At 38.7% G+C, this 13,150-nt stretch overlaps 1 protein-coding gene across 1 annotated transcript in view; it reads right to left on the bottom strand.

The window, feature by feature from the left end:
• LOC134657191 (ubiquitin carboxyl-terminal hydrolase 32) overlaps window positions 1-12,990 on the bottom strand; it is an 86,762-nt gene extending 73,772 nt beyond the window's left edge. Inside the window, exons 1-4 of the mRNA XM_063512744.1 lie at window positions 12,755-12,990; window positions 12,447-12,681; window positions 11,449-11,767; window positions 5,070-5,298 (exon numbers count right to left, since the gene is read on the bottom strand). Coding sequence (XP_063368814.1) covers window positions 5,070-5,298; window positions 11,449-11,767; window positions 12,447-12,681; window positions 12,755-12,812 — 841 coding nt within the window. The 5' untranslated portion in view covers window positions 12,813-12,990. The remainder of the gene's footprint in view (window positions 1-5,069; window positions 5,299-11,448; window positions 11,768-12,446; window positions 12,682-12,754) is intronic.
• Between the last annotated feature and the right edge of the window lie 160 nt (window positions 12,991-13,150).

Below are 13,150 nucleotides of genomic sequence, written 5' to 3' on the forward strand. Positions count from 1 at the left end.
TATAGATTTTTGTAAGGTTATGAGTTTAAATTTGGAACAACAGTCAAAACTCAAGTGGGTCTCTATTCTAGTATCCATAGATATTAAAACAGTTATACGAAACGTCAATTTAGTATGTTTTTTAATATAAACCGCACGATATTTGATCTCGAGTGACATGAGAATAGGGACTTCATTCTTTTGTCTAGGAATTAAAAAAAACTACGGATGTGTGACATGCGTGAAAAAAGTTTTCATTCACCGCCATTTGACGTACAGTTTATATTTTAGTTAGTTTTAAGTATGTGTTTAGATAAAGTAGTGTATGTAACTGTACATAATTAGGCATTAAAATACTCGTGTGATCCTTTTAAGAAACTCACTAACGTTCGTTTCTTAAACCCACACTCGTATTTTAATGCCTCTCATTATGTAGCAGTCACATAAACTACTATTATCTTTAGATACATATTGCATATTGCTATTGAAACTGTAACTGTACCTATTAATCTAGACATCATTTACACTATGCTGCGAGCTGTTTTACTCTCATGAACTGTGAGCAACAATAAGCATTTAGCACAATTGCAAGTGCTATGACGTCACGTGCATTGTGCAGACACGGTAATCTAGTTTTCTACGTCTGTCATGTGCACTTGACCATCTATTGCAGTACAAACTAACTGTACATCGGTGGACTTTATCACAAAAGGAATAAGGTCCACCGATGTACAGTTAACGGTGTGGGCGATGGTACTAACAGTACGTGATGATGTGACAAACATCATTCTTCATTATTTTCTATACTTATTGGTTCTGGGTAGATGTAGGTTAAAAAAACCAAGAAATTATAGTGGTTCAACAATATTTGGATTATATTTCAATGGCAAGAGGTTGAAGGTTCAGAAGACAAACATTTTGCTTTCACGTTATGCTTCTTACAAGAAATAAACTAACCTAACCTAAACAATGTTTACTTTTTGTGATCAACCCTTTTCAGGGTTCCGTACCCATTTACTCAAAGGGTAAAAGCGGCCAAGTGCGAGTCGGACTCGCCCATGAAGGGTTCCGTATTTAGGCGATTTATGACGTATAAAAAAAAACTACTTTAGATCTCGTTCAAACCAATTTTCGGTGGAAGTTTACATGGTAATGTACATCATATATTTTTTTTAGTTTTCAGTTTAGAAAAAAATGATATTAGGAACCTCAATATCATTTTTGAAGACCTATCCATAGATACCCCACACGTATGGGTTTGATGAAAAAAAAATTTTTGAGTTTCAGTTCGAAGTATGGGGAACCCCAAAAATTTATTGTTTTTTTTCTATTTTTATGTGAAAATCTTAATGCGGTTCACAGAATACATCTACTTACCAAGTTTCAACAGTATAGTTCTTATAGTTTCGGAGAAAAGTGGCTGTGACATACGGACGGACAGACAGACGGACAGACGGACAGACAGACAGACATGACGAATCTATAAGGGTTCCGTTTTTTGCCATTTGGCTACGGAACCCTAATAAAAACGGGACCCTATTACTAAGACTCCGCTGTCCATATGTCTATCTACCACCAGGCTGTATCTCATGAACCGTGATAGCTAGTTCAACGTCAGGTCAGGTAGTTTTACGCGATTAAGTCCCGCGTTCCGTATAAGTATCTCATCTACAATCAATAGCTCTTTGCTACAATATATTACGTCAATACATCTAATACGCATCAGAAATAGGAACCAACCACAGTTTCCTTATTATTGTCTTCCGATGCGTGCTACCTTTACCGAGTACCATCACCTTCACCGTTAACTGCCCATACGTAAACCTTAATACCAAGGCATAAGGCCGACTTCTGATAAAATAATGGCCTATTCATCTCTAGCACGTGTAAGTGCATCTGTAAGTCAAGGCCGTTGTACAAAAACACAGACAAGACATTCTCCAGACTGAGCATAGTAGCGCTACCCCCTCTGCCACAAATATACGGTAGTTTTACTCCATTTTCGAGTCAAAGTGTCTTTGTGTGATGTCCGTGTCTTTGAAAGGACCAATCACGGCACGGGACTCGCTCACTTCGTCCCCCGCACCCCAGTATTTTTGGCAGCATCAGTTTCATGAAATAATTGCTCTAAACTCCGTCTAGAGGATTCCTAGTCTATGTACAAAAACTATGGTGTAAATAGATGTGAAACATTGTCTTGATTTATTGCTAAATGAGACGATGCTAAATTTAAACAGAAGAAAGATTGAACCTAGAATTATTTAACCAGGATGGGCTGTTTTCAATGGGCTGATGGGGGTAACGGCACCACTTTTCAGCCTGGCAACATCAGGTTTCTAGGAGCCTAGGAGCACCACTACAAAATATCAAAAGTCAACCTGCGGTCTAATAATTATGCATACGACTCAGTTCTAGAGATCCTGGTCTAGTAATGTCTCACAATACACAAAAAATCCAAAATTAAAAATTGTTTCATAGGTTTTTTAATATCCCGACCATGTTCCTAACCCTGCTGGCCATCCAAGGCAAGGCCGTCCATACACACGTGTTTTGGCGGTCAGGGCCGGGGGTCACCCGCCTATTGTATACCGGTTACCGAACGTTACGCAACTAGAAAAAACGAGGGAAGTCGCGTTTTAGCGTGGCTATTGTTTTATCGCCATTTTGAGAAAATAGGTTAAGTACGAGCACAATAAATAATAGTACTACCGTACAGAAAGAACACTTCCCACAAAACCGAAGTTTGACAGCGATTCAGGGACGAATCATGGTATCCATTTCTAATGTAGGGCACTATCCCTTTCGGCTATTTAGGGTTGTCAAAATTCAAGTCATGTTATCTGTGGTCGTGCACGCACAAGGACGTCAAGTGGTCAACCCTCATAATTGCTGAGCCGAATGGAGCCGAGTTTCCCCGAAAGGAGGACTGTCTCTCCACTGGTACAGTCAGCGTCAAATACTTTGTAGCAGTCAAAGTGGCCAAATAGTTCGGTACACCATACTAAATATATGGTGTACCGAACTATTTGGCTACTTTGGTTGCTACAAAGTATTTGACGCTGACTGTACGAGCATTCTTATTTTCAACACCGTCACCCACTTAATCAGGAGCGGCCGAGGTGCTCAAAAATATGGCCGCTCCGATATATCCTGATGGCGACTGTATACTACACTGTACAGCAGTGAAAATGGATCAAGTTGTATGAAAATGTTGTAGGTATACTGCTGTGAAAGTGTGTCAACGATAGGTACCTACTGTTATTTTAACAAGACATGTTTTTAATTCTCTTCTAGTATTTATACATATTGCGGCGTCATCTATTTGCTATTACCTGATAACTGAGACGCGTAACTTGCTTGTTTAACTATTTTTGGCATAACGATAAAACGTTAGGCATGTCTAAAATAAGTTCTACTTGTTTCATTCAGTTTATTTGATTAGACTTTGACTAAGTATTTTGGTAACAATAAAGTTTTGAAAAGCTTGATATCGATTAGGGGAAAATAATATTTAGTTTACTTATAAAAGGCGAGAGCAGCAATCTAAATTTACTTAGATAAAGGAATAAATATCTGGGTTACCGAGCTTCGCTCGGAAAACATATAATAACTCGGAAATGCGCGTTTTCCCAGAGATAAGACCTAGCTAGATCGATTTTTCGCCCCCGAAAACCCCTATATACCAAATTTCATCGAAATCGTTAGAGCAGTTTCCGAGATCCCCGAAATATATATATATATATATATATAATTTTTATATATATAAATAAATAAACAAGAATTGCTCGTTTAATGGTATTAGATATCTGGGAGATCGAGCTTAATTTGCTCCGAAAACATATTTAAACTAAAAATGCGCGTTTTCCCAGAGATAAGACCTAGCTAGATCGATTTTTCGCCCCCGAAAACCCCCATATAGTAAATACCATCGAAATCGTTAGAGCCGTTTCCGATATCCCCGAAGTATTTATAAATAAACAAGAATAGCTCGTTTAAAAGTATTAGAATTATTAGATAGATACCAGACAACACTATATTCCAGATTACAGATATGTCTGAGAATATAGGTACACTAGAACTATTAGTTCAAATAATAGACATCAACGTTGCGCCGTATCTCATTGCAATACAGTCTATAATTCGCTAGCACGACAAAATTGTCACACAGACATATTTGCCGTAACGTCACTAAGCAAGCAGTGACGTGGGCAGTAATTTTGTGACAAGTAAACAGTCAGTAGTCTTTATTTAGGCTGTTGCGCGATTGTGAACTCAAATGTTATGGCAATAAAGATTATAATAAAGATGAGTTTAAATTTACCCGTTTTTGGTCGGTAGAAATAATTAATTATGTACATGCTTATTACGACATAGCAATTGACAAAGCGAAGTGTAAAACGCGGCATAATAGTTGCTTTTAACTTGTGTCGCGAATGTAACGAACGATTACGTTGAATGTCGGGGAGTAATAATTTTAGTTTTTTTTTAAATAGTTGCGATTACTTCTTTTACAATTATGTATTAAAATAAAACCGGCCAAGTGCGAGACGGACTCGCACACGAAGGGTTCCGTACCATTACGCAAAAAACGGCAAAAAAATCACGTTTGTTGTATGGGGGCCCCACTTAAATATTTATTATATTTTGTTTTTAGTATTTTTTGTTATAGCATCACCTGTGAAAATGTCAACTGTCTATCACTATCACAGTTCATGAGTTACAGCCTGGTGAACGAAAGACGGACGGACAGCGGAGTCTTAGTAATAGGGTCCCGTTTTTACCCTTTGGGTACGTACGGAACCCTAAGAAGGTCGTAAGAAATATTACTAATGCGAATTAAAACTTTAAAAGGCTCCAAACACTTCCTTCTGTATTCAGTCCATCGTCGATCGTTCTATATATAACACTAGCGACCCTCCCTGGTTTCGCGCGGGTTAACAAGTTATACATAAACCTTCCTCTTGAATCACTCTATCTATTAAAAAAAACCACATCAAAATCCATTGCGTAGGTTTAAAGATCTAAGCATACATAGGCACAGACAGACAGCGGGAAGCGGCTTTGTTTATACCATGTAGTGATGTACTCACACTTGAGCCTCTCGGTCCTCGGGCCCCTGCAGGCGGCGCTGAGCCCGCAGCAGAGCTCCTTGAAGTCCACGTGTCCGTCCCTGTTCTCGTCGAAGGCTAGGAACACGCCAGCCACGGCCGCCTTCGGTAGGGGGTGCGACAGAAGGGGGGCGACACTCTCGATGTCCAGTTGGCCCGTGGGCGCGGAAGTGCGAAGGGACCAGAAGCATTTTTCTAGCTCGACTATGTCCTGAAAGATGGTGTTGGGTTAAGCCCTTGCTACACGGTCGCCGACAAGCCTACTAACCGTCTGATCTTGGTCAGGTTTGGTCAAATTTTGTTGGAAACAACTGTCTACACGGTCCGTGACGGACCAAGGCCACGCGGTCTGGGGGCTTGTCGGCGACCGTGTAGCAAGGGCTTTAGTTTTGTCGTAGGCAAAGGGCGCTGCGACCGGATAAGGCGCCAGTGGATAACTAAGGGTCGGTTGCACCTGTTAGTCATCGTTAAAGAGTTCGCTAAATATTATTGTATGGAAGGTTATAGTAAAGCGCCGCGGCGCGCCTGACGTTGATCAGTCTGTCAAGTGCGGATAGTACAACTGGCACGACTAATCGCGTAAAATATTGTAGCCACAAATGTTCCACCTATAGATGCCTAGATGGTGCTGAATGTTTAGTGGACGCGTAAAGAGGGGTAACGTGTGTTTTTAGGAACTAATAGAAACACCTCATTTGCCCAGGTATCCTAACTCAGCGTAAAGTGATTCTATTGAGTCTTAACGTACTCATCCCTTGCTACGCATACTCGCACATCTCTGGTGGAAACGCAGCCGTATCTGGGTCGTACAGAAACGTGTATTTCGGCTCTCACTACAATATTTACTCAATTTACTCATAATCACAGACAAAAGGCTGATAAAACGCAAAAGTTGTAGAGAAATAACAAGTAAGTATAAAAGATACTGCTAGTCAGTTATTTGAGTCTGATCAACTGATCAGTAATTATTGACGTTTGTTTGACGTCGAGGCGTCTAGAGGCACGGCTTTCCGCCGGCACGATTATAATATGACGTCTTTACAGGCCAAAGGTTCAATGAGAGGTAATGTTCTCAGTGAAATCCTAACGCGTCATCATACACCATCATTAACTTATGTGCGTCCCAGTGATGGGCACAGGCTTCCCACGGGTTTGAGCTGTAGTCCCGCTTTGGTTTTATTGTACAGTCAGCAGCAGAAGTTGCTAAGCGGGCCAGGTGTTCAAAATGATCTTGACGCGACTTTGTCGTTAAGAGAATAAGAGCGTGTCAAGGTAATTTTGAACACCTCGCCCGCTTAGCAACTTCTGCTGCTGACTGTACCTTAATCTCTTTATACCCATCTACCAAAAATCCTAGATTTCAAAACGGAATAGTGTCATAATCATAGTATGCCAATTTTTGTTTTTCAAACCACCACGTTTTCAACATTCCTGAACTCTACGGATTGTCCTGTGGATACCTACGAAGACAACGACAAATGACTTAGGAACAGGACATACAAAAACCACCATGACTTAGGAACAAATAGCAATGCTCATCGCACAAATTTAAATGCCCTTACCGGGATTGAACCCTGGACCACCGGCTACATGATACAGTACCGTAGTACCTTATAGATTGTATTTGATACGCATCGATAATTGCATAGTACGCGATTTCAAATCGTTAAGACTAGAAATGTAGGCCACGCTTAAACACATATTAACACACTATCTGCGATTGGCTAATATAAACAAGGTCAAGCTTATTTACGTAATTAAAGGATCACTCGATATAATAATTATAGCACAATGGCTTCAATCGATAACTGTATTTAGATTTCTATTCCAATGTGTGGCGTCGATATGAAGATAATATGATAGGATAGTAGAAACCCTATTGCGTTCTGGATAAGTCACGTACCTACTTCGATCGGTGCACATCAAATACTGCAATAAATAATATAACTAATAATATCTAGGAAACATTCAAAAACTCAAATAGTGTTACCTACGCCATTTCGAAAGACGTTTTGCCGATAGTTGTTTCGTCGAAGACCTTTTATCGAATCTACTTTTAGACGAAAGCTTGATCAATCGAAGGTACCATTCATCGAAATATCATTTCACCGATAATGCGTTTTGTCGAAAGCTTAAAACATCGAATATTCATTTTATCGAAACTTTTTTACACATGATATTTCATCGACATTTGAAGTACTTACCTATGCAATGTTTTATTTTATCGAAAAATGGAATCTTGACCGTTGCGAGGGTTTCAAGCAAAAATTATTAAAAACTGGAAAACCGTTTATAGGTTTTCCTTTCCTCAAAATTTGCAATAAAAAATATAATATAATAAAATATGTATTTTTTTTAAAGCGAAACCTATAAACCTAGAATGCTGAAGCGATCGACATCAAAATCAGAGTGGTTTGTTAAGATTAGTTAGTGGAAACAAATACGAAGTAGGTAAATAAGTTTCACAATACATATAATCACCTACGGCTACACTAACCGCGTAGTGTGCAATATAATAGCATGCATATAACCCGCCTAGGGGCCGATACAGACGGACTGCAACTTGTACATATGGGAACTGCACGCCGACATTGCAGTTGGCGCGCAGTCGAGTCGACTTGCAGTTTCCATACAAATTGCAGTCGGGTTGCATTCCGTCTGTATCGGCCCTAAGGCTCAAGGTTCTTCCTAAAGTAGGTACATATTAAGAGGGATGAATAGCTACTGACAATAATAGGTACATGTTTGATACAATTTCCATTTCGGGAGAAAACGGTTTCCACTAACTAATCTTAACAAACCACTCTGATTTTGATGTCGATCGCTTCAGCATAATATATTCTAGGTTTATAGGTTTCGCTTTAAAAAAAATACATATTTTATCTATATATATAAATGCACGTGTCCTGACTGATTGACTGACTGACTGACTGACTGACTCATCAACGCAGAGCCGAAACTACAAACGCTAGAAAGTTGAAATTTGGACACTAGGTTGCATTTATAAAATGTATAAGAGCTAAGAAGCGATTTTGAGAAATTCAACACCTAAGGAGGTTAAAAAGGGGATGAAAGTTTGTATGGGGTTCAAGTTTTATTTTGAGCTAGGAAATTGAAACTTCGTAAAAAGATATATTATTAAAATACACGAAAACTAATTTCAGCGTTTTTGAAAATTCATTCCCTAAGGTGGTGAAAAAGGGGTTGAAAGTTTGTATGGATATCAAACATTTTTTTGAGCGCGGGACTTTAATCTTTGTACAAAGCCATATTATTAGAAAATAAGAAAAGTAATTTTAGGGTTTTTTAAAATTCATCCCCTAACAGGGTTAAAAAGGGGTTGAAAGATGGAATCCATTACAAATTCTTTAAAACTTCTTATAAAGGCATAACAAAAGATAGCAAAATAACATTATTTGAACGTTATTAAAATTTCAACCCCTAAGGGGGTTGAAAAGGGGATGAAAGTTTGTCTTGGGGTGCACATTTTATTTTAAGCTAGGACCTTGAAACTTTGTGAAAAGGTATTAAATTATAAAACAAGAAAACAAATTTCAGCATTTTTAAAAATTCGCCCCCTAAGGTGGTGAAAAAGGGGTTGAAAGTTTGTGTAGAGATCAAATATTTTTGAGAGTGCGGGACTTTAATCTTTGTATAAAGCCGTATTATTAGACCTCAAGAAAAATAATTTCAGCGTTTTTAAAAATTCATCCCCCAAGGTGGTGAAAAAGGGGTTGAAAGTTTGTATGGAGATCAAATATTTTTGAGAGTGCGGGACTTGAATCTTTGTATAAAGCCATATTATTAGAACTCAAGAAAAATAATTTCAGCGTTTTTAAAAATTCATCCCACAAGGACACCTAGCTAGATCGTTTTTTTGCCCCCGAAACCATTTCGTCCAACACATATTTAGTCCAACACGTATTTCGTCCAACAGCATTTCGTCCAACATGAATTTAGTCCAACACACATTTTGTCCAGGGGCCCATTTCTCGAACGGTATTAGACTAATATTATTAGTCCACGAACTGTCAAATCGTATGGGTTGTCATGACAACACACTAATAATATTAGACTAATATCGTTCGAGAAATGGGCCCCAGGCCTGTCTCAGGACAGTGACTCGCACTGTGTAATCTATCCGTAAAACACAGTTAAGGCCAATTAGAGAACGACTCATCGGTGCGGCCAATTGCTTAACCATAGACTAGGAATCCTCTAGACGGAGTTTAGAGCAATTATTTCATGAAACCGATGCTGCCAAAAATATGGGGGTGCGGGGAGACGAGGTGAGCGAATCCCGTGCCGTGATTGGTCCGTTCAAAGACACGGACCAATCACGGCACGGGATTCTGACACTTTGACTCGAAGATGGAGTAAAACTACCGTATATAGTGGCAGAGGGGGTAGCGTTACTAATATGCTCAGTCTAGAGGGTGTCTTGTCTGTGTTGCTTAACAGACATGATGACAGATCTACATATATACTATTTTACTAAGTTATCAAAGAATGGTAGATAGGTACTGTTGATGCGTAGACTGAAGCTTTACTTTTGGCGCTGACTGTACTTTCAGGGACAACTAGTGAACTAGCAAAAGATGATTATTATTAACCGCATTTGATGTTTGACTGAGTTTTGTGAATCATGAACAACGCCATAAGTACAGTCAACTGCAATAATATGTTACACAACGAAGACAGCAGCAACATCTCACACGGTCTTATTTGTAGAGCCATAAGAGCGTGTCACATATATGTTTGAGGCCTTCGAAGAGAGGGGCCCACTGATTACCAGTCGGCCGGACGATATCGGCCTGTCAGTTAAAAGCAAAAGTTGTCAGTTTCGAACAACTGACAGGCCGTTATCGTCCGGCGGTCTGGTAATCAGTGGGCCCCTAACATATTATTGCGGGTGACCAACTTATGTAAGTACCGGTTTATTTATATGTTAAACACAACTTGTGAAGTGTTGATAAGGAAAAGACTTTCCTGAGAAACGCTCGAGTAATATCAATTAAAACAGAGGAAAAATATATCAGCGTGAAACCAAAAGGTCGTATCGTATTACACTTCGTCGTAAATGTATGAAACGTGTATGAAGATACGACATTAGGTTTTCATGGCAGAATTATTATTGATAAACAAATAATGTTACTATCCTTTGAACGGAAAAACAACTCTAATAGAGATTAGATTTTATTGAAGTAAAGAGTAGGTAATTTTACTACCTATATACCTTACCAAGTTTGGTATTGGCACAGAATAAATAATAGTACTAAGTACAGAAGACTCACTCTTTAACAAAACGCGTCTGTTACGATCAGCACAGATATGGCCGCTAGGTGGCGACAGCGCCACGCGCGGCTTATGGCTTTCCCCAAAATTGGGGCCGAACTGATGTACTTTTAGCTACCTGTAGCAAAGCGACGAAATCGCGGAGTGAGACACGCCTGTATTGGATATTTTCTATATATCAGAATGTTGTATATCGGTAGGTAGGTAAATCATTTCACGGTTTTTACACATGTTTTCCTTTTGGTTGTGGTTTTGATATTATTAAAACAAAGTTTACGTTTACGCATATTTTTGCGGTTATGGACAGCATATGTGGTTTTCCTTAAAGTTAAGGACTGATACGGAAACGTAAAAGGTAAGGTTAGATAAAGAAAATAAACGAAAAATAATTGAATAGACTCACAAACCTTACGATCGTTTTACGTAAGGAGTACGGATAAGGCGTGCGATGCGACTTTCAAACCGAAAATCATGGGTTCGAACTCATACCAATACAAGTTAATTGGAACTCTTGTACGAATTTTATGTGGAGGAAAACATAGTGGGGAAACCGGACTAATATAATAATAAGGTCTACTGCTCTGTGTTTGAAAGTGAGATGGCAGTTGACTTCGTAAAAGCGACTGCCTGAACCAATGCCTTTGTATGTCTTTGATATGTGTAGGTGCAGGAGAAAATGATCCCGGTGTCTCTAAATAAATGAATGAAAGTAACATATATATGATACAGTGGGAAATACAAATAAAGTGAATGTGGTACTGAAGTAGTTTCCCTATATTTGTCATATAACAACAGGACTATAGGGTTTTCCTAACCAGAATTGAGGTATTAACATTGTTGAAACTAATGTTGGACCTAATTTAACAAATACACTAGTAGCACAAGCCTCACCAAGACCTCAGAACTCAGAATCTACTTATTATTATTATATGTGAATGCACGCACAGGCAGCTTAAAGCTGATACATGCACATGCAATGCACTTGTGTTTTGTAGTCCACGGAAGTGTTCATCGAGTTAGTTTTTAAAAGACCCTAAATAAAACACATTAAAATAACAACACATACCCTCTCCTCCAAATGTGTGACACCAGCCAAGCTTTGATAAAATGTTGGTGTGTCCAGCTCCTGTACCGCATTGGCCTTCCCAGACAGCAACCATTTTGACAGCACTGTTGCATCCTTGTGAATTAATAGCCATGAACGGAACTGCTCAAATGTCACTTTATCGTTCGGTCCGAACAGGCTGGTAAGTATTTCAGCACTACGGTGAGCTCCAGTAAAGGGTAAAGATATGTTTTCCATGTGCAGGGCACTGGCAAAGTCCCACTTATATATGAATGTGCCATTGTCACCCTGATTGTTGACATATAATGTCCACAAAAATCTGAAAAAAAGGGACTGTATGAGATACAATACAATACAAATCCTCTTTATTGCACAACCTCAATAAAACATTTACAGAGAGGCACACATAATACATGAAGACAGAGGTAACAACAGGTGGTTTTATCGCTAAAGAGCAATCTCTTCCAGACAACCTTTAGGTAAAACTGAGTTAAAACTTAAAACTTATAAATGCGTGAATTATTCTTTGCAATCATAACTAACAATACAAATATGAATGTGAATTAATTAGTCTTGTCAGCACAATAGAATATAATATGTAAATTAAGTGAAAAGCATTATGTAATGCAGCATAAGCAAGTTAATAATTTACATAGTTAATAATCAAAACAATATGATACAATACAATTAAACACTGGAATAAACTGGTTTTCGAGTGTCAGGATGTTGATAAGGGATGAGGGAGATAGTAAAATAATGTTTAAAGGTAATACAACAAACATTAACTATAAAAATTAACTACTTTGCAATAAATTAAGCTTATGTTTACAGATTAAAATTACGTCAATGAGATAAATTGAGCTTTCTTGACGTCTCAGCAACGCCACAACGTTTGTAAACATTGCATTGCACCTTTAACAGGAAAACCAACTTCAATAAGAGGCAAGGTACTGATCACGGGAAAGTACAGTACGAAAAAGAGATAAAGGGATTCTTACTTGATTTTCTCCTCTATGTTCCCTTTAGTCAGGACCACGATCCCACACAGCAGCTCCTTAAAGGCAATTCCTCTCTTGGTGCCGCCGCAGGCCTGATACAGCCAGTCCGCGACCTCATAAGGCACTCCGTCGCTCAAAACTTCGCGAACAAACGCCTCCAAGCTCAAGGACGTCCCGTTCGCGCCGGCACATCTCTTGAACGCTTCGCGAATACGCCTCAACTCGCTATCAGACACTGCAAACAATGATACGCGATTCAAATAAACTCAATTCATCTTCGACGCACTAAACTTGAACAACGCGCATACCTCGTTTCACTGCATCCTCGTAAGATATAAAACAAGGTTTTGAGTCTTTCGCACCCATATTCGCGGGTTTTCAGCAATCATAACATTTTAAAACAGTAATAAACACAAAGAAAGAGAAAATATTACAGCTGACAGCTCACGTCGTATGATCCGTAGCCATATTGAATATTTTTATTTTTTTTCCTCGACCACATTCCGATTGGTTTGGTTTTGCGATTGGCCAATTTCTTGCACGTTCCATTTCACGTTATCGAGTTGTGTATATCAATGAAAGAGAACTTTTCAGTGATTGTTATCATTGAAAATTTAAATAAAATAGTCTTATTTTGTAATATGATTAATATAAGATATTTTGAGCTACCAAACTAAGTACTTAAGTAATTAAATCAATTTATT

Source organism: Cydia amplana, chromosome 19 (genome assembly GCF_948474715.1).
Source record: "Cydia amplana chromosome 19, ilCydAmpl1.1, whole genome shotgun sequence".
Lineage (NCBI taxonomy): Eukaryota > Metazoa > Arthropoda > Insecta > Lepidoptera > Tortricidae > Cydia > Cydia amplana.